The sequence below is a fragment of the Fusarium solani genome (genome assembly GCF_023522795.1).
Source record: "Fusarium solani strain SB1 chromosome Unknown bctg00000002, whole genome shotgun sequence".
Classification (NCBI taxonomy): domain Eukaryota; kingdom Fungi; phylum Ascomycota; class Sordariomycetes; order Hypocreales; family Nectriaceae; genus Fusarium; species Fusarium solani.
In genome coordinates this window covers 776,493-800,764 of record NW_027072155.1, presented here as the reverse complement: position 1 = coordinate 800,764, position 24,272 = coordinate 776,493, and the positions used below count along the sequence as shown (strand labels likewise).

Genomic DNA, 24,272 nt, shown 5'->3' with positions numbered 1-24,272 from the left:
CTCTTGACACACTGTTCCATACGCCCAACGAACTGCTTTCGTATGGGCTTGTCTGCTCTAGAATGGAGAACAGGTAGAAGATCCATGAGGGTTCTGCTCAGCCTTGTTTCCATTTCCAGATTGAAGAAAAAAAGCAGACGATGCGTATTCAACTCTTCGAACACGTTTCATAAGATCATCACCCACCCTAAACCCCAACGTCTGGCGTCGACGTTTTCTAGTAGAGACTATCATCGGGCGCGGACTCTACACGGCAATTCCTTGGTGGATAGAAATTTGGTACAGGTCTATTAAATATGGGCATGGCAATACATAATGAATGGCAATGAAGGCCTCCTCATGTTTTGACTGCAGCTCTCACATCGCGTAATTGAAAACTCCATGTGATTTTGATGACAAGCTGAATGCCGGCAGGGCATGTAAGTAGGGAGGTAAGCTCATGTGGAAAATATCCGCTCCTATCATTATTTCCACCTACGGTCTGTTTATCGTTCCGCCCTCAGTACTCCGATGCAAAATCTGCAATGGTGCTCAGACACTCAACACAATGCCTTGGGCATAACAGTGACAATGGATACTCAAATCCACCGGTTGTTCGGTCAAACTTGATAAGATCGCCCGTGCCTGGCTTTGTTCGCTTGGCGCCCGGGAAAACATATGTTCATCACAAGGCATTCATTTCGAAGAGTCCATTGTGGGAAGTAATGTTCATCCAGACAATGGACACAGTTGCAATAATCGCGGATATAAATCCTCTCATCCACCTGACTTCAGTCGAGATCATCACTCCAGGTTCATTCCACATTCCCACCTCTGAATTACCTAATACTGCACTTCAGAGACCACCACTCTCACAACAAATCCCATCTTCAACATGTCTGAAACCACCCAGACCTATGTTGGTACGGCGCAACAAGGGCTCGTTATCAACCCCAAGACTCTAGACATGGCCCTCAACGCTGGCCATGCTGCCAAGGAGGCTCGGAAGAAGGGTGCTAATGATAAGGATGGTAAGGATAAGAAGTGAGATGGTAAGTTTTCTGCGGACTAACAGCCTAGGTTTTAGTGTGGGAAACACACAAAGGTGAGCCAGGACTGAATTGCTTTGTTGCTTTTACATAATATCCCAGCATCATCTTAACCAGAGAATCCATATTATTCTACTTCCATAATTTGCCTACGCCGACTCCGGGAGGGTTCTCGGATGCCCCATGTCGATAGCAATTCGCGTGAAGATGTGTAAGATCACTTTCCAAACTCCCCGTCTTCCCGATCCAGGTACTAAATAACCCCCCAAAGACTTCGGAACTGGCTTTGGTCGGTATTTTTGATTTCATTATTCCTTTTCACCACTTAATGTTCAAGCTACGCGGTGAAGGATAAATACCATTCAAAAATGGGTTCCTCATCGGAGCAACTTAGAAGGGCTAAACGTGTATCCGTCTACTAATAGCTTTCTCACACAGAGAATAGCTACTATGGTTTATTCTAAATCTATAAAGTTCATCAATGAGATAACAGATGCCTCGGAGCTTCTTAACCCCTGGCTCTTCTCTGAAGACAAAGCAACAGTCCTGGGTAGCGAGGAAGAAACGCTGTTGATGCAAGAAGAGTGGGTCCAGAAACCATCCAAATAGGAAAGGCGCCGATTTAGCCGAGCGGCCACCTCTTATTTTCAGACATACAGCCAGGTGCGCGACCGCGACGCTCACAACAGGATGAGTGAGTTGACAGTACAGCCTCAGTATTCTATCAACTATGCTGTCCGCTTTCATTCATCTAGTACTCATGCTATGGACGCTGGTAACTATCTATCTTCCTAGGTTATGGTGTTATCTATTTCACTTCACGGATGCCCCTAGGGTCAGGACGTGTGAGATCAACACTTCAAATATCAACGAGGCAGAGGTCGAAACGCTTGGATCGAATGCTCAGGAATTTCCCGCCACCGAAGAACAAGACACCCGGGTCAAAAACACGTTTATCGAATCGCTAGACTTGGATGCCATCTGTGCTCTGGCATTAAGGTACAATGACGGCAAACCTTGCCAGGTTGTAAATAGCAAAAACGGTAGCTGTAATGCTTGCTTCTTCGTTAGGCTTGGACAGTATGGACCAGAGTGGGTTGTCAGGGTTCCAATCGAGCCTATTCTCGGTAATCCCTGGGATAAGGTGCTGAGCGAAGTTGCCACTATAGAGTAAGCGCTGGTTATCTCCTAGCTTCGACTACCACTCATGCATACATAGATACTTGGAGCGGAATACCTGGATTCCGGTCCCTTATGTTCACGCTTATGGACGTGATGCTGAGTTGACTAAAAATATTGCAGGAACGCAGATTTTTCTCATTGCAAATGTTATCCGGGGCGAGCCGCTAGATAAAAAGCTCTTGATTGAAGCTGAAGAGGAGCATAGGAGAAACTTCTTTTCTCAGTTGATCGATATCTTGGCTGAGCTTAGGCAACTGGAGTTCCCCTTGATAGGCTCTTTAATGCTAAATCCTGACGGTAGCCCGCAGCCTGTTTTGGGCCCCGTCATCTCTGTCTGCCGCCTCAGTCACGGTTTGATTCCGCTAGGAAATACATGGCGTACCAATTCGGTCTTGTATCCGGCTTCTTCTCGCCGCCTGTTAGTAACCACACCGTGGACGATATTAAGCAAGAGATTTTTGCGCTGCGCTGCATGGAGCGCATCTTTGAACAGGTTATTGATCCTCAGCTGGACAAAGGGCCCTTTGTGTTGAACCACCTAGACTTACGGGGGCCCAATATCATCGTGGACAAAAACCTGCGAATCCAAGGCATAGTTGACTGGGAATTCGCACATACTGTTCCACGCCAGGTCTTCACCCCGCCATCATGGATAACTGGCCATGACTCGATCGAGACAAACAAGCAGATGCACGCTGAGTTCCGCAGCGTCCTGGACGAGAACAGAAAGGCAAATGGTCTCTGGGAGCAGCTTGGAAAGGAATGGTATGGCCAATCGGCCGATGGAAAAACGAAGGACCAAACAGACATGGCATTTTGTGTTGTCCATGTGCTGCGCCGTCCCGCCGATGCCACCGAGATATTCGAAGATTTCTTGGCCGAGAAACTTTTGGATAAGAGCTTTGATGATGCAGTATCAGAGTTTTTCAAGCAGAGTCAAGCGGCTGCACTGGAAGCGCAACGCCGGGCGGAAGAGTGTGAGCGTTACAGAGAGTATTTGAGGGAGAACGGGCTCTACGAGACTGAGACGGACAAGTTGCTCGCCGAGTCAAAAGCCTTGAAGGCAAAATGGGGTTGGGAGTAGGGCTAATGCGTCTTGTTAGCCAGCATACTGACTACTCTTGGTGTCTTATAGGTTGTTTAATAACTGCCTCTCTTGCTCCTGCTAATCATGGCGGGGCTGTATGGATCAGGGTGAGGCTCTTATTATGCTGCGGGGTCGTCTTCTTCTTATTTTGTGGTTAAAAGATGACGAGCAGAGGAATACGACCAGGTATTGAGGCTCGACCAGGTTCCAACACTCTACCTAGTCCTTCAACCACGCCGCAATGATTGATGCGTTATGAAGATACCGTGTCCCTTGGTATCATCTAAAGCTTCAAGTCTGTAGAGCTAAACATCTATTTGCTGTTGGGGAAATGTAATCGGTCTGAAGCTGCGGCGGCCGCAGTTGGCGGCAGGGCCAAATCGGAGACCTGTTCCCATCAGGTACAGGAGAGTGGGCGAAATACAATCTTGGTTTCCGCCAGCCTCATCTCCTAAACAGGGTACGAATCCTCCGTCCGGTTTCTGATGGCCATGGCTCATTATAATTGGGTGCTGTTCCCGACCGTGTCGTGGTTTCTGCCATCACGACACTTGCGAGTGAAGAGTCAGTAGCGAGTCCCAGGGGCTACGTATAGACCCTCAAAACCCGCTGAGTGCAGGTTGGGTGAGAGATGGCGATTCCCGGCTATTCACCAACAGCAATATCATTTCGATGGTAGAGCAAGCTAAGGACCTCCAGGCGTATCTGCCCTCGTCGTGTCTGTCTAGGGCATCTCCATCTCTCTCTCTTGTCGGCCCGATGTGCCATTGATCGCTGGGCGGGGATTTGGATTAGCCTTCGCAGGGGGTCAAGCTGAGCCGTTTTAGCGCAAAACTAGCCCGTAAGCGGTTGGCGTAACATAGTTTCTGGGGGCTGGGTAGCTGGGCTAGGGGAAACGGCTAGCGTGCATTTCGAAACCGAAGGATTTAGTGTACCTCGTATTGACAGTCTAGTTGTGAATCAGTGCGTTGTAGAGTTGCGTTCATTTCCATGCAAGGGGAACGTGGGAAGAGACGCCAATTACGCACAATTTCAGTCTGGACATGGCTCATAGACATGATCTACGGCAGGGCGAAAGTGGGCTGGCGAAATTCATCAATCACGCGTCGGAAGGTTTTGGGTTTGCCGATAATTAGGGCTGAAGATCTTTTAGGTAATCGTGTAAAAGTACGTACGGCGAAAGCTGTCTCAGTGTACAGCCGACATCTAGTATTCTACGAATACGCAAGCCACCCATGCCACGCATTCCTCATGCGTTCTGCCCTCGACATCGACACGTACGCAGTCTGAGCCAACCGCTCCTGCAGCTCCTTGAACTTGGCTGTGGGAGCTCCCTTGTCAAAGAGCATGTCCAACTCGAGATACGACAGTTTCTTCGTTTCGGGCAGACGAAAATAGCACCAGATAAGACATAGAAGAGCCGTTGCAGCATAAACCAGACACGACCTACCAGCTAGGTTCCAAGCAGTCGGGTTCAAAAGCTGTGGTGCAACAACGTTGTTGATGATGGTGAACACATTGTACACGACCCTTGCAAGGGCGACCGTCTTCACTCTGAGGCGTGTCGAAGGGATCTCGGCCACGATAACGTAGCAAGCTGGGCCGATGGTCATATTGTAAGTAAAAGTCATGAAGATGATGAGGGATCCGAGTGTCCAGTTCATCGCAGGGTGGCCTTCCAGAACAATAGCGATTATGCCGCCAATGATGAGGATGACTCCTGCTGCTCCGAGCCCGGCGATGTATAGCCTGCGTCGGCCAATGACAGACAGTAGAAGCCAAGATATCATCCCGCCAAAGATGCCGAGGCCGTACATTCCTGTGGCGAGACTGAATGATTTGGACGATTCAAAACCGGCCTGCTCCAGGAAATAAGGGGCATATCCAGTCAAAGTAGCGCCACACAAGGCTTGACAGGACCAGGCCATGCATGAGATCTCGGTCCTGCGACGGTTTGAGCCTCTGAATAGATCTGCAAAGCTTGCACCGCCGTATCCGAGTTTCTTCTCAACCGAGTTGACGTGCTGCATGACAGCGATTGTGTCGTCAATATTGAGGTGGTTATCGCTTGTGAGTCGCTGAAGCGACTGTCGAGCTTCTGGAAGTCTCTCATGGCGAACGAGCCACCCTATCGAATGTCAGAGAACATTCAAATCCATGCATCTCAAACGGAGCCTTCTCTTACATGGACTTTCTGGGGCGAAGTAGACGGCGAAGAGTAAGGGAACCGCCCATATCCATTGCAGCGCGAAAGGCAGACGATACGACCACTCAGATGTGTTGTGGATAAGGGATCGGAGAATCCCTGTGCCTATCAGCTGACCTATCAGCCAGCACATATTGACATTGCTCAGGATGCAAGCTCGCACGACCGAGGGCACTACCTCAGCAGCGTAAGTTGCAGCCAGAGTTTGGATGACCCCCCACGATAGGCCTAGTGCGGGGCAAGTGTCAGCTTAAAGGCAAACTTAACGACAGAGTCCGCACCCAAGCAGAGGACTCACCACAGAGAGCTTGGGCGGTAACTAGTACGGCAATGTTGTGAGCGAAGAAGGCGGGGAAAACAGCAAGACCCATCCAAACAAGGCTGACGATCATCATTTTTCGATATCCGATGACGTAAGAGACATATCCATGGGCGAGAAGGCCTATAATCTCACAAGACACAGCGGCGTTCTGCAAACCCATTTGCCACAGCGGTGAAATCTCATAATCTTGATTCTCGGGGGAGTCGGCGAGTGGAAGTCTCGGCGTTCCATATTTTCGTCTGAAAGCCGGGAAGGCAATGAATCCTGAGATAAGCGACTTGTCGTAGGCTTCCATCACAACAGTGAGAAACAAGAGCAGTGACCACGAGATGGCCTTGGGGTACTTCTTGCAGCAGTCGAAGAGGGTCATCTCCTTCTCGGCGGTAAGGCCACGCCGGACGCGTGCGCCCGTGCCACTCGAGCTTGTTGACGGACGCGGAAGCCATAGGACGTTGTTCGCCGTTTCCGCGTAGACGTTGGATGGGAGACGCCCAAGATCCCCTCCGTCAGGGGGGTTGATCTCCGCAACGGATGACTCATGGTGCGAAAAGGCAGGCTTAGGGGTGATAGATATCAAGACAACCTCATCTATGCTGTCGGTATTGTCATTTGGTGTAAACATAGCCTCAAAGAAGTGAAACCTTCCGCGGTAGTAGAAAAATGAAGTTCATTGGAGGTGAGCATTCAGATAGAGCGACTGACCATGCTCTGGACAAGATCGGGACTTTGTATCAAGCAGCCCACATCCATGCAACAACCCCATAGTCTTCTCCATGCTGGGGAAATTTGACTTTTGGAGCTTGGCAGCCCCTGGCTCAGCTGTCACTAGTCACTTCCCCAGGTCGATCGATGAGAGGGAACACCACGCTTGGTTCAAAACCAAGGCTCAACACGCCAAAGTGGAGCAATTCTCCCCCGCCGACCCCGCCCGGACCTCCCCCGTGGCTTTCTAGAACAAGAATAGGAATTGCACGGATAACGCCAGGCAAAATCAGGTACGAAGCTAAGACGGTACCTTTACAGAGTACTGTGTGACGATATCCCCATTTGCCTGGCCTGAGACGATGCAGTCTGGACCCGCCCTGTTGACCTGGGGGGATGCAGCTAGTGAGTGCCACACAGTCGAGGGTTTTGGCCCAGCTGAATGGAAAAAAGCGAAGTGGCTGCTGATTTAGGCAAGGTGGTGAGCGTTCCAACTCTCTTACTCGAACGCCTAAGGTTCAGTCAAACACCAAATGGAGGGGGCCCGAGCATCACCCGGATGCTGCGATTCGCGCTGAGTTTTGGATGAAGTGGCCGCATGGCCATGCACAGCCCTTCATCAATCCTTCTTCATGGCGCAAATCCCCGCAAGCTTACCCTGGCTTCAAGAAGCATTCTATCGCCAAGCACGTGCTCAGTACGCCAAAATTGGACCATTCTCCAGTACCTTGAATCCGGGAGATTGGCCTCGTTTGCTTGGCTTGAATTGAAGTGGTCCGGACCCATTCCGTTCGTCCGACAAGATGCAGCTAGTGAAAGCCACGAAAGCTAAGCTTCCACGCGGGTGAGGAAAATGGGGCGATATTGGCAGTATTGGTAGGCTCTGTCTTGCTTATTTGAGCGCTTGATGTAAGGTCTTGCGGCCGGTCAGTAGTGCCTGGGCGCTCACCGAGAACTGCGATTTGCATTATCTAACGAGATGATCCAGAGTGTGGTTTCGGATCGAACTCGCCCTTCAACTCGTGTAACCCATCCATTAATTTTTTTTGTCTGACTCATACCGTCGCAAGTTTGTCATGACTTCAAGGAGCACCCTGTCACCGAAGATCTTGGATTGAGTTTTGATAGTAGGCTTCTGAGCGGGAGACAGCTTGGTAGCAAGTCAAGGCACTTGTGAGGCATTCGAACACGCGATAGCCCTTTAGCGCACGCTCCAATAATTGTATCTCTTGGGTTGAAGCCCATGCGTTTTGGTGAATGAAACTAAACAACTTTGAAGTCGCGCAAATCAACTACAGCGGGGGACGAGTCAAGATTATTGCCTAAGCAAGTCCTGTGCCACATGACGGCGTCAAGGTTGCGTCAATCGGATCCCGAAATGTCGGTCCAAAATGCCACATGCTCCATAAGCCCATGTAACGACTCTAGATCTCCGCAAGTTGAACACAACTAATCTGAGCCTTAGACCACACTTCGGCCTAAAATTTATTAGCTTAGTACTCGATAGTTTGAGCTATGTTTCACCTCATCAAATACCCTGCGCCCGGCGAGCCAATACCTTCTGTTCCTCAGGTAGGCTTATGCAATTGCCACCCCACGACTGCAAGCCACATTGTGCTTCCCAAAGCAGGGCTGAATCAGTGAAGATTAGATACTTTGAGTCCAGGGTAAACATGTCTGTGATTATGATCCATGTTCTTTTGCCCTCCATCCTATTGGTGCTTTACAAACTAAAGACAAAAAGAGCCTAGAGCGCGGGGCTGGCGGGCCGTCCCAACCCAAAATGCCGACAACTGCATTCTTCGAAGTCGGTTGGTCAATTATAACTAACATAGGCATTGCTAATGTTTTCTGGCTGGTATGTAGAATCCTACTGATTGATACATTGCACGACTTTGATGCTGATGTTATCTTTTCAATAAACCTAGATACAAGAGGCTAGTCTGTTGTTCTTGGTGCATTGACCCAGACACATCAAGAAGGCACCCTACAGCAGTAGGGGGAGCTGAATTGGTTGTCTCCATCGGATGGCAGCGAGCGTTATGTCAACTCTGAGCTGGCTTAGACAATGAATTTAGGAAAGAAGTTTAACTTCGTACTTCTAGGAGGGGATCTGTCTCTTTATCAAGAAAGCAACCATGTCTTCGACTTAGCCTCTGGTTGCCTGTGATGCCTGATGGGCGTTGCAAGAAGTGCAACTGCCGTCACTTCCACGCCCGGCTTCGCTGTGCATTTATCAGGTGACAAAACGAAGAACCAAATCACCAATCAAAAGTTATGAGTACCCGTTCAAGTGTTACAATTTTCAGCCGCTCCTAAACGATGGGTGCGCTGGCCAGCATTTCTATTTGCTGTCACCTAGACCCTATCTTATCTAGTGTTCGCGACGCGCGTTTACTTGGTTAAATATACCATCCAACTCAGAGATGATACCTAAGCGTACTGAAGTCTATTCCTATCTCTAGAACCGAGCTCCTGCTGAGCCGCCTCTGAGTGATAGCCAAGGTCCTCGGAGCTCGTTTAGACAAATTTATCATGATAGATATCCAAGCTGAGAAGCAAGTGGGGTGTGGAGGGTATCCCAGCTCCAGCCTCCCGGCAACCCAAGCCAACCTGGGCCAAGTGTGTGAGGGCTTCTATGCCAGTCAGCGGGGACAACGTCCAACCGCATGTGCCCACGTCTTCGTACTCCAACAGATCTCAATCAGGCTGAGAAAGCATTGGCTGAGAGGAAATGCTGGGACACGCTGTAGCACTAAGCTTGTCAGCATAATCTCGGACAATTTCGGACTAGGCCATATTTCAGCTCTTGTGGTCATGAATCTCGCTGCCTCGTTTCTCCTTCTTGTTGACCCCTTGTTCCTCTGAGTTCTCCAACATCCTTCGTGTATCGATCATGACCCGCTGGCATGCACCCACCTGCGTATCGCCCGATGTGGTATTGAAGGGACCTCCCCATTTGTTACACATGCGGCGGCGTACCAGATCTAGACGCCATCAGATTACAGCAACAGCAAATAAGTCCCCTCCCATCGATCCCGCCTAATGCACCCCCGGGACAGTTCAATCTCTACTAGCCGCTCAGTTCACTTTACTCTCACACCAAGGCTCGTCAAGGCTCCGACGGCGATAGTCCAAACGAAAAGCTACGTTCAAGTGACGACTTCGAACCATCGCCAATTTACCACCGCCGCCTGCAGGATCATGAGTTTCGTCTTTTGAGACTCGAAGCGGCCCCCAGCGGCGTAGATCTTTTGCATATCCACCTAGAGACGCACGACCAAGGAAGATTTCCCGTATATGAGACTGTCTCATATAACTGGGGTGGAGAGAATAACGACAACTCCCGCTGCCGGCCAGTTTTCATCGGTCCTCATTGGGACGTCCTTCTCCAGACGCAAAACTGCTGGGACATGCTCAAGTTCCTTCAACCCGCAGATGGCCTGCGGAGACTGTGGGTCGATGCCATCTGCATCAACCAAAAAGACGACAAGGAACGCGAAGCACAAGTTTCCAAAATGGTTGATATCTACCAAGAAGCCCAGAGGGTGGTGGTTTATCTCGGGAGCGGCTCGATCGACCCAGCTAGCCCTCACAAATACCCCCTCCGGCGAAGATTAGAGCACTCGGTCATGCGATCCAACGACTGCGACAAGATTACAAGGGACGGCAAAGTTGACTTGAACAAGCTGCTCACTAGGAGGTATTTCAGCCGCCTCTGGGTTATTCAAGAGCTTGTCGTATCCCGACAAGTTGTCTTTCAAGTGGGCGACACTGAGTTCTGGGCCGATGGAGCAACTGTTCCTCAGCTAAAAGGTTACGACTGGGAGAATACATCGGCGCCGTGGCTCGTACACATGGCTCAGGGAACGTCCCAAGGTAGTAAAATATGCGATGCCACGCGAGCAACCTGGAGTTCCAAGGCATCAGACCCTCGAGACAAGATCTTTGGTGTTCTAGCCCTGCTCGACGATCATCGAGAGAAGGAACTTTTCCGACCAGATTACTCATTATCTTTTTTCCACATACATCTTGGAACACTCGCCTACTTGCTGCTTGGCCTAAAGCGTGTCGAAATCCTTTGCCATAGGGCTAGTCGCTCCGCGCCCTATGGCCAACCGTCGTGGATGATCGATTGGAATATCCCAAGATGGCCAACACTCTGTAACCTCCAAGATCAAGCTGAATTGTCATTCAAGTCCTGGAAGCACCTTTGGCCTCAAGACTGGGTATGTCCACCGAGGGACGACCTGGCTCCAGCTCAGGGAAACCTTTCTCGCCTTGAGACACCGACGACTACGGAATACCTTGTTTCCCAGTTTAGCACTCAATATAGACGCCGCTTGGGAATACACTTTCATCGAAGAGTCACTGAGCGCTATCCCAGCTGGGTCAACCCTAGGCAGGCGCCACCTAACTTCGAAGATCTTGATGGAAAGGAGGTGCAAAGACTCAAGGAGGAGAGCTGGGACAATGATGCTGCAGTCGATGCTTCTACTGGGAGCTTGACGATCAACCTGACGCGTATCTGCGAGTTCGCTGTCGTGCCCTCAAGAATCCACAGGCACGGAAGGATGATGATCTTCGAGGTGCAAGGTGTCGGCCCAGACAAAGCATGGATGTACTTGATCACCGACATGCCTCTCGACCATCTTGTTATTCCTACCAGGGATCAATTGTTCATCTTAGATCAAGGGGACGAAAGGTCATTCCTAATTCTCATCCTAAGGAAGCTCGACGACAGTCCAGTCTTCAGGCTGATCGGATGCTGCTACGACTTATATTTCCGATTGATTAAATCAGACAACTTGACCCCGCCGCGAGACGACAAGCTCTTCCTTCCTGAGCTTCGATACCGCCTGCGCTTAGACGACTTGATGGGATTGATCTCTGGGAGGGTATTTCTTAAAAGACTTCCGCACCTGCAGCCCGACAGTATTAATGAGCGTCAGCTCAGCACGTTCTTCCATGACCTCCAACGTGGATCGGCTTTAGAGTCGCTTCAAGCCTAATGTGACTGCACACATCCGCGATTTCACCCGGTTGTCAATGGGGAACACGTCGAAATAACCATCCATCCCGCCGACTGGCAGTCCCTTGTTGATTCCGAGTCCATGGATCGCTTGAGAGAGATCTACGAAGAGAAAAGGTTCGAAGAGGAGGAGAATTGGACGAGCTCGACACGGATGATGTACTGGCCTCTAACGAGCGAGCAATCCGAAGCGTATGAAAAGTTTGAAAGCCTTAAAATGCTTGGTTCCCCACTTATCAGGGATAAGAAGCCCCTTCACCTGCGAGTGTCCCAGGCCAAGCTGCACGCCTTGATGGAGAGCTTCACGGCTTTTGGGGTTGAAGAGAGGTGCCGGTTCCGGTGCAGGTCAGATGCTCGATTATATATGCCACCAGAGAGAATCATAGGAGAGGCAGGCATGGTGACTTGTCCTGATTGGCCACGCCCAATTTTGAAAGGATTCATAATTGACGGGAGGATGTATCGTGTTTGTATCGCCTAGGTAGTCACACATGTTCTATTCCTATACTTACACACATGTGGCCATCACCCGCTTCTATAGGCCAGAACATTATTACACCACGAAAAAAAACTATTTCTATTCTCAATGAAGTGTTTAAAAGAGGCCTCTAGTGCCATCTTCTGGAGCATGGCACCGCCAAGTACTCCGTCAAGACCACTCTTTGACCCCCTTGTGAGCCGACCATCTTTGACACGCCGTTAGCTAATAGATAGGTAATGATAATGGTTATAGTTATGGTAGATCACGCTAGAATTAAGTCCATTATTAGTTGAAATTAGGGAGGGGGTCAGCGCACATGAGGGTTGGGGGTCGTCTTAATTGTAGGCTAGACCTAGGATATTCTCCTGACACCACAATAGTAAAAGACGCAGTTATCAATACATGACGGTATTAAACCCCAATACCGGAACAAACCGTAGCCTAGTCATTTTACCCTTTTACGGCGGTACAAACTGGCACATCTTTTGACATCAAATCTCTGTTACTAGTCTTGAAATCACTAGACGTGACCAGTTCAATGCCATCCCAGTTCCGCCACTGCTCAGGCTTCATTCCTCGAAAAATCTCTCCAACTGAGGGAACCGACGCTGAAGATCCTGGCAACATTCAATCCGTCTGTTCCACATACCTGCATCGCGTGCACTAATTGTAATCCCGGCAAGCCCAAACCCGAGGCCTGAAAACCCGCTACCGACAAACAGCGGCACTGTTATAGGAGCCGCCAATCCCCCAGTCAGAATTGTAGCGACCGCGGATGCCGCGCCCATACACCAGCAAGCCATGAATCCCTTTATCGGCACGTTTTCCCTAGAACCTATAGCCTGGGAAATGCGCAGTCCTGTGAAACGGCTAAGCAGGTCCTTTGTGCTTTGGGTGGTCTGTGGTCCGGTTGCGAGGAATCCAAAGATGATTGCAAAGTCAACGTCGTTCCAGGAGATCTTCATATAGTTCCAGCCCTGCCGCAAAGCAGCAAAGTCTTGAGTCAATTAGATTTTCTGCCAAGTCGATGAATCATATACATGTTGGAGAATAGTACTTACACGCATGGCAGGAGTTGACCGCGTCTTGATCTTCGTCGACCAACCCCAGGATTTCGATGCCTGTGATCCTTTGGACGCGTGCCTGTGCCCAGATCTCGCCATCAGATCCGCAATTTTCTCCTCTCATGTCCCAGTAGAGGCCTGCCTTGAGCTTCTCCGTAAGCGTCGTGTCTTGGGAGACCCAAACTGTTTTAGGAACGAGGCAGAACGAAAGATGGACTCGAAAGTCTGAAGGGGGGGAAATGGACGGTAGAGATGAAGTCTCGTGACTATCCCATGGAATTGGCTGAGATCTTTCGCTGGTGTTTGGACCAAGGGGTAGAGATCCATAGTCGTGAACGGGAGGTGTCATGATAAGAATTCCATACCACCTGTCGGATATCGGGGGCGGGCCCGGTGCACCGTCCTCGAATTCCCCGCCTGAATTCTCTCCTATGGGATCTTTACAGTGAGCTTGGATATGTCGAGTCATTTTGAACAGCACTCACCTCGCCCAAGTTGACGCAAGACCCAATTAGCCAGAACAAGAAGAACTACCTGCCTAAACGCCATGATTCGAGCTTTTGCCTCTAGAGCCATGAGCTTGACATGGGAGCTTGCCCAAGACAGGGTGGGGCCGACGTAAGTGCTGATTTGGTCAAAAGGAGCTGTAATGCGAAAGTTCATGTCGAAGGGGATGAAGTATTTCACTACAGCTGGGACATTGCCCCAAGTGTTGATCAGGGAGTTGATCAAGTCAAACGCAAACCCAGTAAGCCACGCCAAGGCTGGAACGATGCAGAGGTTTCTGTAGATTCTCAGGCATTCAGGGCAAAGGATGAAGATGGTGGCCGTGATCGACACGAGAAAGGTGAACTGCCGCTTGGCAATTTCTAGATCTCGACGCCGTTGAAGCCGCGTTCGCGTTTGGGGAGGAGGCATGGTGTCGGTAGCTTCTGCAGACTAGGCAAAGGGATTGCGAGTGAATTTTGAAGTTTTTGAAATGGTCGAGGAGAAGGGGGGAGACGTTGCGACCTTATATTGGTGCCCGCTCTCCAAAAGTGCAAATATCTCAATGCGCGTCTGCCATACCCTCTATTTCGAGACCAATGACCGACCTAACAGGTGATCAATCTTCCAATAAGCATTTGGAATGAGGCATACTTCTGCAATGACACGTGTAGAGTCACCTGGGTCTTATCAAGCGGCGCGCAGCCTTCGATGAAGACGCTGTGCTCCAGCACTCGGATTCTTGGTACTGGTCGAGTTATCAGGACAATTACGACCCGCTTTATCTTTAGGATTTGCGCATTTCCCGACCGAATCTATACAACTCCATTGCATCTACCGCCACCCCTATCCATTAGACCAGGTAGACGCGCCTGTTCCTGTGATAAAGATTTTAAGGAGCCATGAGTTAGTCCCAGGTCCCTCTACCGCTGTCATATCGATTTGAACTATTATGTCACTCCAAGAGCAGTGTTCGTTTCAGTACCAGCTTGCAGGACATGCCGTCTCGTTCACCACGTGGCTGTTGGGTGGTCTCCGGTTACCAGAGAAAGGCGCTTTCATCACTGCCGTAGTCGCTGCTTTTAGAGATTTCCGAATATCTAACCATCAATTTTGAACTTCATATCTTATCGATTTCTGGTCCCGATCATGCCTCTGCGAAAAGTTTGCACCGTCTGCCTGACAGCTGTCACCAGCTGCGAGTGCCATCGGCCGAACTGAACACCTCAATAACCACCGCAAATAATGCTCCCAAAGCAGAACAATAGAGCTTCTTCCTTTCTTCCTTTCATCTCTTCATTCACTGTCCATTCTTTGTTCGCGAGCTCGCCTTCTTCTCTGCTCTTTGTTCATCCTTCATTCACCCTCTCGCATATCATCCACCTCACAACACCACACGTGCTTCCGAACAATCTCCTCGCAACAATCAAATGGTTTCTCCCAAGATGAACCACGTCCAAAAAGTGCCAAGCCCCAACCCGCGCTTCGGAAGAAAGTGCCCCGAGTGCAAGGCCCGCATCGTCGGTCGCGCGGCTGTTTTCAAGCGACACGTTGAAAGACACGCCAAGCTTGCCGAGATCATTGTACGTTCGATTCCATGCTGACCGCCCTCAATGCTAACTCTTTCAGGAAATCAACATGAACAACAACGTCAAATGGGTCGAGGACCCAGGCTTCGATGTCGACCTCGTACGCGACATGTACATGTCCACACCCGCCAAGTACCGTCACTTTGGCGGCGAATTCACGACGGGCCCCATGGCCGGCAAGGGTTTCATCGAAGGAGACCCCAAAATCTTTTTCGCGACAGGTCGAATCAGGAGGAACTACGAATGGGTCAAGAGAGACCTGAAGCCTGAGCGTTTTGCTTTCCGAGCTCTGCAGAACACCAACACCGGCACCGAGACGCCCGAGACTCCCGCGACGCCCAGGATTCTACGAAAGCGCAAGGCCAAGTCACCTGTTTCGCCCATCTAAATCGATGCCCATATCAACATGATGCGAAGGGTCTTTTGCTGTTGCTATATGAAGGGAAGATTCACTCACTACGTGGTCCGGGATTTAGGTGGCATGATTGAGGGATGCATTTGTCGGAGTTTTGACCTGTACACATTGCTGAGAATAGACGATACATACACTGAAATATTTCACGGTTCCCGAGTTTCCACGAGTGAAGGACATCAGTTTCGGCCAGGAGAGATTCCGGGGATGCGCAAGATCGTTGTGCTATACCACAGATCATAACTGTTAGATGGATCAGAGCGATCAATCGTTGCAACTCGATGAAGCCTTGCCTATGACATGGCATATAATGGGTAGCCATCTGTCCCCTTCTTTGGTTTCTACTAATTGAGAAATTCATCTTCCTCTATCAGCGTCTCCGCACAAGGTCGTTCCTCCGGAAGCCAACGCAAGATTTTACGAACAAAACAAGAGCCAAGAGAAATTTCTTTTCGCTCCCTTCAAGACGTGTCTCAAGGCTCTCGAAAGTTTGGTCGGGGATGGATGTCGCAGCAATCCATTTCCGTTCTGATTTTAGTGAAGCTACCGCAACAGAGAAAAGGGTAATTCACCTTCGGCGTTCCAGTACCGACGGCATTTGTCACTCCGTTCGAGAAACTCCTTCGGGGGTGACCGCAAGAGGGAAACCATCTCGGCAAGATGCATTTCGTCATTCAGATGGCCGTCTTTCGTAGCGCGAAAGAGTCGGCCTCCTTCAAAGAGGTCCCAGATCTACGCTCCATGTCAGTGATGGGGGATGGGGAGAGAGATGTCTCCGCGTACCATAACCCCAACTAACCAAATGTCGATTTTTGAATCCCACTCTAAACCAAGAATGATTTTGGGCGTTCTATATACCCCAGGCATAACATCCCCGGCATGCTTTTGGCCGGCCTGGCCCAGGACTGAAGCGCCAAAGTCGGATATGACCAGTGGGTCACTGGTGATTGGCATTCTGTAGGAAAGGTAGATGGTGCGATCCGTAGGAACCTTTCGCGGTGATGGATTGTCGAGCTCGGCGCGTTCTACTTTGGAGATGGCGGTCTTGTTGGCTCCAAGGTGGATATTGTTTGGTGATATGTCTAAACCATCTGTTAGGAGCCGTCAAGCAATAAATATGGGCACGTACCGGTGTGCACCACGCCGGCTTGGTGCATGAAATCGACGCCAAGCAAAACCATGAGCAAAGTCACCCGAAGAATGTCCTTGGGGAGGGACCGCTGAGGGAAGAGATTTCGGTAATCCGTGAACGTCAAGCCCAGAGGAGCAAAGACGGGGCACTGGTGAGATCCCTGTGGTCCAGTGACCTTGAAGTCATCTAAGGCTACACGCAGTATGTTCTTGCCAGGGTGTTCTGAACCATCGATGGCCTTGATGTGGTTGGATATGACCAGCCCCTGGGCTGTGTCTTGTCCCGTGGTGCAAACTTTGAGAGTGACAAGCACATCCTCCCTGAGTGGTAAAATCGTGGCATTAGCAAAACACGCAAACATGGGTGATTGGGAAAACATACGTGAGGTCACGGCAAAGCCAAACAGTGAGAGTCGTGCCGAAGCCCAGCTTAGCAACGACCTGGTGCCTAGAGGCAAAGACCTCGCCCAGTTTGACGGGATAAAAGCCCTCGGCTCTATACTCTGGAAGTGTCTCTTCTTCTACTTTGCGATCAATTGGCAGCACATCAAAGCCTTCACTCGGAAAGTTTCGCGCGTGGATTGCCGCGGTTCTTGAGGGCGGGAGATGGTGCAGATGAAGCTCGCGAGAGATTAATGGTGACCGGTTGCTGCGGGAGAGGGGTCTTTTAAAGGCCCTAGGAACTTGAGAGAGTGATCTTATCTTGATGCAACGACCGAAATACCACTGCGCTGACCCCGAGACTCTCATGGTGTCAAGGGTTGGAGGTAAGTAGAGGTGTTGGTTCTGGGAACCCGACGAGTGAGGTGAACTCTCGTACCCACTTCCACCCAGTCAGCTGAGCCTCATCGCAAGGAACGTCCAACCTCCAAGACAATGTTAAAGCAGCAAAATAGACGTCACAATGAAATACAATATGGTCGGTCTCTCTTTTCTATTTCACCATTCCCATTATCTACCGTCACGCGGGGATGTACCATTGTTGACCCGCCGACTCATGTAGACATGAATGCCTCAAGGTGCAGAGAATGATGCCCCAACAACGGGGATGCCACTGCCAACCAACCTGTCGACCTCTGGCAGCGTCTTACCACCTCTCTTCGGTATGTGATGACTTTTTTGCCGCGTCGCTGGCGCTTTACATTACTCTCCTCTACTGTTCCGGTCCCCTTCTGTGCTTCTTGAGCTTGACCTGCGTTTGTTCCTTGGTCGACTCGTTTGGATCCCAGTATAACACTCACACAGTCAATTACCATAAGCCATTAAATGGCATCCAAACCAACCTTCTGCTTTCAGAAAACAATTTGGTTACAAACACAAGTCTATGATGCCCAGGTCTGGAAGAGTTCGCTTGATGTTTACGGCCCAAACGACGGGCGCATTGCACAAACACCGCACTCGCCTCCCGTACTCTGCCACCACAATCCTTGACCAAAAGTTTTGGTGCGCGTATCTTATCGCCATCATAATCATCATCAATCCTTAGGATCACGGGATTAGCATCTGCATTCACAACATTCCCTCTCATCACGCAAACACGAATCTCCTCCATCTCTCAACCACCATCAGAGCCTAGCTCAACACAGGCCAAGTGTACCTACCAGAGCACGCGGCAGAGCCTCTCCTTCTCATCCTCCCTTGCCAACCCATTTACCCCTTCGCCCTCAATCATTCGCTTGTCTTCTTAAGCTACTCGCGACTAGTAAGTGCGCGCCGGTACTGTCCCCCCCACTGTAATCGGCTCCCAGAGTTGCAAACTGACCCAGCGTCTTTCAGGACTGCCAAACTCACCATGCCTCCTGCAAACGAATCCACCGGTCTGTCCCCAAGTAACTCTCGCAATGTGTCCGCAGACGCTAACGCGAACCAAGGCGAGAGCTCTCGCCTAGAGCCCGGCACCTCGGTCGAACTACCCATTTCTGCCTTCAAACCCGGCGATCTAGTGATTTACAATCAGTCCCGTGCTCACCATATAACTTTTACGTTCAATTGCATCAAGCATCACATGGACAAGGTGCTTGCGATCGAGTTGGCCGAATTCTTGCCCAAGGCGTGGGAGCAATCTCTCTTCTCAAAGATCAAGTCGCCGGACGAGCACGAATTCTACCGGAAGTTGCGGGGAACCGGGCGAAACCAAAAGGAACTCTACTATCCTTATTGGTTTTTCTTGGCCGCGGTCTGGGGTCCTAGCCACCCAAGCCTAACCAACATCCGCAACGACATGGCGGCCCTCTGGGGAGTCGTGTTCCCAAAGGCCCACATCCACTACCCCGATGGCATACTCGTCGAACGCCAGAAAGCGCTTTTCCATGGGGGCCGAGAGAGTTCTACACCTCTTTGTGAGATTCAACGTCGTGCTCAAGGCTTCAAAGCAGCCATCGAAGGTGTTGGTAGACCATCCGTCATCGAAGCTGTCACACAGTACGCCCCAGCCCTGCTCAACAAACCCGTGCCTACCGATGATGTAGAGTCTCTGCATCGAAAGCTCAAGGACACTCAGGAACAGCTACAGAAGACGCAAGGGCAGCTCAAGGAAACTCAAAAGCGGCTCCAGGAGACTAACGGGGAACTCCAAGAGACTCGGAAGAAGCTCAAGAACGACATTGAGACCTCCAACAAGGAACTTTCTGCGACCAATCTCCGGGTGGACAAGGTCGTGGATACCTGCGCCTTGGTTCTGAGCATCCTGACCACTCCCGGAGGTGAGAAGCGAAAGGCCAAGTCAGAGCAGGATGAGGCCTGAAGAGGGCGGTTACATTGAGTGTGGGGGATCTCATTGATCAGTTTGGGGCTTTCGGTCGGTATTTTCCTCGCCATTTCACGCAGGAATGAGGCAATGAAGGATTTGCGCGCCAGGGAAGGTGGATTGTACTTGTCGCTTTACCATGATGCCTTGATCCAGGTAGTTTTTGCAACCATCATCAACAACATGGTCTCTCTTTTGATTGACGCTCGTTTCCCAAGCATGTCATTTGCTCCTGCGCTTGATCTCATGATTTGAGGCACACCCATCCTATGTTGCACTGCCAAGTGTTTGGGCCTCAATCCAAATATCCGAACCACAAACACCATCACATCGCCAAGTATAAAAGTCGCACCTCGCCCCCTTCATTCCCCTCCTTCATCCCATCCGTCCTGTTCTCGTCTTATATACAATGCCCAGAAAGAGCTTCGACGGATGAGGCTTGATGCAGAAACTCTCCAGTGTTACACGCCATATCTTGTCGCTTTCTTGCCCGCTCTGTCGACAGCTCCAAAGACCAAACACCCGGTCCTTCGATCCTGAGTTGATCGGCGACTTCTTCTTTGAATCGTCGTTCAGGCACTACTTCCAATCCGTCCAACATGTCAGATCCCATCTCACGCGGTGAGATAGTGGAGTAGTCGAAATCAAGATCTTTTCATGCCAAACCATGCGCCAACACTCATCATCACGCTATATACCAGCTTCCCCCTACCTACCAGTTGTGTGCTGGCTGAGGAACTGCTCACGCTCCTCGCCTCAATCAGACGCCCTTCTGGAAATCGCCAAAGACCTAGTTAACCTGTGCACTCCCAGTGGTCTATCCTGCCTACCATGACCACTCACTCTGGGGACTATCAAGGGTCTGACGCTGATGAAGATGGACGATGGAGCCCATGACCAAGGAGGTACCAGCTGGCGACGCACCAACCTGACATGGTCATCATGAATTGCATGAGTTTTTGAACTTCACCGCACAGGCGACGCACACAGACTCGCCGTATATATACCTCGCTCGCAAACCGCGATGACCCCATCCCCTTCGGAGTGGGGTTCAACATGGGGTTTCGTTGGAAGGCTAAGGAGCCCTACGAGCTTCACTGGAACAGGACTTGGGTAGCGACCAAGCAAGCCTATCTGTCTCACGACCTGTTTACAAGATTGGCCAAGAAGACCAGATCCCGGGGGCCCAATATGTTGGCGTGCTGGATTCTTCGGTCTCAGGGACAGTGACCTGCTGTCTCGTGAGGTCAACTTTCCTGAGCGGATTGAAGATGGCGAACGTCAAACCTCGGTTTTCGAGACCATAAGATGTTCTTCCCGTGAGAGTTCAATCGATACGCTGGGATGGTCCTCCGTGGTATTTCCGCCCACCACTTCCACTACCATGATCGGTAGGCCAGCAGGCCAAGTTTCAGGACACTCATCAACACCATGTAGTATACTCAGACGACGAGGTCGATGACTGGGACCGTTCCCAACACTTGTCTTCAGCGAATTCTTTCCACTCATATCAAGACGTTCAACGACACCACCGACTGGGAAACCAGGAACAGCGACTGAGGCTCATATATTTATTTATCTGCGAGTATTGTCATGACCTTATGCACATTGTCAGAGTCACTTTCAACCCATTTGTCTGATTATTTACACAAACCGATCATATCGTTCTCTATATATCTTATTACATGGCACCTCCCCAGGCCAAGCACACCGGGGATCCTCGGCGAAGACATGGTTACATGAAGCGGCTCATGTCTCCTTCCACAGAAAGATCACCCAGCGATCCGTGTCGAAGTCTTTGAACACTGATAGACCGTATCCCCGTGGTGACTGATCACCGCCACCCACCGAGTCCTTAATTGAGCCCGGAGCAGTGATCATATTCAGCACAACTCAAGTCCAGTTGCGATATCTTATATACATTCATCAGCTGGGCACTTTGGGTTTGTTTCCCAGTGAGACCTTCAGACATGCAATGACGACCTTTAATCTACTTGCCCGGCTACTCTTGCAGCAAACACTTGCTTCAGGTTCCTGGATGAACCGACTGAGGGATTCCTTCATGGCGTTCAATTCACCGCCCTCATGTCCCACCGCTCTACCGTGAGTATTTCGCGCCCTTAACCAGAAGGAACGACGCCATTATATATACTCCCGGGAACACTATGCGAACAGAACAGCAGAAGATCGTCGTAGATTCCGGGCTGGGGCAACCTAGCCCATCTGTGTCCCCTTTGGATCCTGAATGGAGAGAACCGACAGCCTATATACAGCCGAGCTACAGCCAAAGACAGGAAGGCCTGTAAAATCCTCTCAGATCCTGGACTCTGGATGTCCCCAGCCTTGGACCTAACTCTCGTCATCCAGCCTCGCCAGGAGGGTGACTACAAGGGGCCTCGATCAGGCGAGGACTGAACTGGTGGTTGTGGGCTGAACAAAAAGGCAACAGCGGTTTTTTTGGGGGGGGCTGTCGAAAATGCCCCAAGGGGTGAAATTAGGAGGCAGCTTTTCGCATCTGGCACTCGATCTAACCATACGGCCCAGCTCGAGTGATCGTAATGTTGCGTGTCCGCCACTTGCGCACATCGTCCTCTTTCTTGGGCCGCTGGGTTCGTTATATACTACGAGTATGCAAAAAGTCCTATATAAACCTGTGCAGACATACCTCAGCTGCTGTCGTGGGACTGAACTGCAAGCAACCGAATAGATGGACTTGACGAAGCTTGCAGGTGGAATTACCCGCATTGGCTACGGTTTCATCAAGCTTTTAAACTATCCCGCTATATCCATCTGCACCGGTTCGTCTACGGCGCATATCGACACGAACAAAAGAGAGCAGGAAGACCCTCAGCGGAGCTGCGGATCCAGGCGGACCTACTGAATGCCCAGAGAACGAACGCCAAGCCGTCCAATCAAGTCAAACAATGTACTTCAGCTCGATCTCAACCGCAGCAGACTTCAGAGGACCAGCGAAAGAAGAGAAATGCATATCCATCGAACGCGAACGCCTTTTCATTGTTGTTGCGCGCCATCAGCCAACAGGAAAGACACCCCTATATATACTCTGAGGAGGGCTGAGAATGGTTGCCGATTCCGGGCGGAGGCGGCCAATCTATCAGGCGCTCTCATCTCATTGCAACTATCCTGCCCCTTTCGGGCTGTGAATGGACTGAACGGCATACTATATATATACATCTTAGATGCTGGCGAAATCAGCGATCTCTTACAATACTCCCAGCACTAGGCTTTGGATGTTCTCAGCCTCAGAGCCGACCCTCGCCCCAATCACAAGGGGCATCCGCCCGGAAGGGTCAACACTGTTGGCTGTGGCCGAACAATAGTGTAACAGCCAGTCTCAGTTGTAGGCTCCTGGATGTCACAGGAACTGACCGATTCGAAACACACCATTTGGCCCATCAGGAACCCGGTCCAACTAAGGTTGAAAGACTCGAGGCGGCAGCAACGCGTTGGGCGCTGGCGTCCCACTGAAAGAAGGGGCGTGGATCATCCTCCAACTCGGATACATTTCTATTGTTGTTGCATGCCGTCAACGAAAAAGAAAGAATTCTCTGTATATACTCCCGGGAGGACTATGCAAGCAGGCCCCAAAAGAGCCGTCGCGCGGAACCACAACATCGCATTCGCTCCCTTCGCACATCTGGTACAGAAAGACCGACACCTTATATATACATCCTAGCCGCAGACAACTACATCGGGCTTTGTGACACTATCCCAGCCCCAGACATCGGGTGTTTCTGGCCGTGAGCTTGACTGATGATGGCCTCACCTCCCAATTTCACAAGGGGAAGGTCATGGGCGATGTTCACCTCGACTGGTGCTTATTGACCGAAAGGAGAGACGAAAACACGCAATCTCCAGGGTGGGTAGGTCGCCGCAGTCGTGTCGGCATATGGTATTGATCGGCTCTACCATCACCTCCTGAATGAGGGTGAGGATAAGCACGGCGAGCGGAGTTGACGAGTACGAGGGAGATGAGGTGTTTGTCGTTGTCGTCGGTTCTTAGCGTCACAACGCAAGTTGGAGCGAAGGACAACCTTTCACGAATCAGACACTCGGTTCAACTACTTACTAGCCCCCTCATGTTGTGCGGTTGTCGACCAAAGGTTCAATCCCGAACATGCCACCGCTCTGCCACTCGGTTTCCTATATACTACACTTCATGCACCCTATATAAACTTAGCTTTCCGCCATATGGACTGGTGTTGTGGATCGCAACATTAAGTCGATCAACTGCCGCCGTCGTTTGAGTACCTCTACGGCGCACGTTATAACACAGATCACCTCATCGACGCAGTCTTAGACCAAGACGTCATATTTTTAGACCGTCTCACGGCGAACCGAATCGAAAGGATGGTGAAATTACCTCTATGCCAATGAAGAAGCCTGGTACAGAACGTCCAGAGGATGATTCTTCATCGTCATGTTTTCCAGTTTCAGTGACTACGGATGCCGTGAGTCTAGTGCGCAGCTCTGCATTTCATCGGGGTGCCGGGCTTCTGGCATCATTGTCCCTTTGATACTCCACGACTTGAGTGGTCTATTCGATGCCCTCAGCTTTGGTCCTCGCCGAATGGGAGCACTCGATTGAGCCCGACTGTGAGTCTCGAGGGCCATTGGCCCATCACACGAAGCAGTCACAAGGTAGGCTACGCGACACCAGCAATGGCTCTATCGCCTTCTGTTGTGGGTGCCTCACCGTTGGGCTAGCCACCATTCGATACTTGATCATCATGGCATATTTGTGCCTCACCCGAAACAACTTCGATTATATAGACGCTTATCT

At 50.6% G+C, this 24,272-nt stretch overlaps 7 protein-coding genes across 7 annotated transcripts; 4 read left to right on the top strand and 3 right to left on the bottom strand.

Annotated features, from left to right (window-relative positions):
- Positions 1-874: 874 nt before the first annotated feature.
- Positions 875-3,294, top strand: MRS44_004221 (uncharacterized protein; the record flags this gene model as incomplete). The annotated part of the gene is made up of 5 exons (XM_065622111.1): positions 875-1,010; positions 1,474-1,612; positions 1,863-2,027; positions 2,100-2,198; positions 2,577-3,294. The coding sequence occupies 5 exons, from the start codon at positions 875-877 to the stop codon at positions 3,292-3,294; spliced, it is 1,257 nt and encodes a 418-aa protein (XP_065478183.1).
- Positions 3,295-4,511: 1,217 nt separating this feature from the next.
- On the bottom strand, positions 4,512-6,447 carry MRS44_004220 (uncharacterized protein; the record flags this gene model as incomplete). The annotated part of the gene is made up of 3 exons (XM_046282742.2): positions 4,512-5,425; positions 5,483-5,731; positions 5,802-6,447. The coding sequence occupies 3 exons, from the start codon at positions 6,445-6,447 to the stop codon at positions 4,512-4,514; spliced, it is 1,809 nt and encodes a 602-aa protein (XP_046125684.2).
- Positions 6,448-9,423: 2,976 nt separating this feature from the next.
- MRS44_004219 (uncharacterized protein) lies at positions 9,424-11,539 on the top strand (the record flags this gene model as incomplete). The annotated part of the gene is made up of 2 exons (XM_046274252.2): positions 9,424-9,465; positions 9,635-11,539. 2 exons carry the CDS (start codon positions 9,424-9,426, stop codon positions 11,537-11,539), a joined length of 1,947 nt encoding a protein of 648 aa, XP_046125683.2.
- Positions 11,540-12,531: 992 nt separating this feature from the next.
- Positions 12,532-14,022, bottom strand: MRS44_004218 (uncharacterized protein; the record flags this gene model as incomplete). Its single annotated transcript, XM_065622110.1, has 4 exons — positions 12,532-12,560; positions 12,690-13,037; positions 13,102-13,533; positions 13,590-14,022. The coding sequence occupies 4 exons, from the start codon at positions 14,020-14,022 to the stop codon at positions 12,532-12,534; spliced, it is 1,242 nt and encodes a 413-aa protein (XP_065478182.1).
- A 1,013-nt stretch (positions 14,023-15,035) lies between these two features.
- MRS44_004217 (uncharacterized protein) lies at positions 15,036-15,567 on the top strand (the record flags this gene model as incomplete). Its single annotated transcript, XM_046281668.1, has 2 exons — positions 15,036-15,173; positions 15,220-15,567. The coding sequence occupies 2 exons, from the start codon at positions 15,036-15,038 to the stop codon at positions 15,565-15,567; spliced, it is 486 nt and encodes a 161-aa protein (XP_046125681.1).
- A 203-nt stretch (positions 15,568-15,770) lies between these two features.
- On the bottom strand, positions 15,771-17,472 carry MRS44_004216 (uncharacterized protein; the record flags this gene model as incomplete). The annotated part of the gene is made up of 7 exons (XM_065622109.1): positions 15,771-15,834; positions 16,017-16,119; positions 16,164-16,323; positions 16,375-16,673; positions 16,721-17,043; positions 17,105-17,398; positions 17,447-17,472. The coding sequence occupies 7 exons, from the start codon at positions 17,470-17,472 to the stop codon at positions 15,771-15,773; spliced, it is 1,269 nt and encodes a 422-aa protein (XP_065478181.1).
- Positions 17,473-18,514: 1,042 nt separating this feature from the next.
- MRS44_004215 (uncharacterized protein) lies at positions 18,515-19,465 on the top strand (the record flags this gene model as incomplete). The annotated part of the gene is made up of 1 exon (XM_065622108.1): positions 18,515-19,465. The coding sequence occupies one exon, from the start codon at positions 18,515-18,517 to the stop codon at positions 19,463-19,465; it is 951 nt and encodes a 316-aa protein (XP_065478180.1).
- Positions 19,466-24,272: the final 4,807 nt, after the last annotated feature.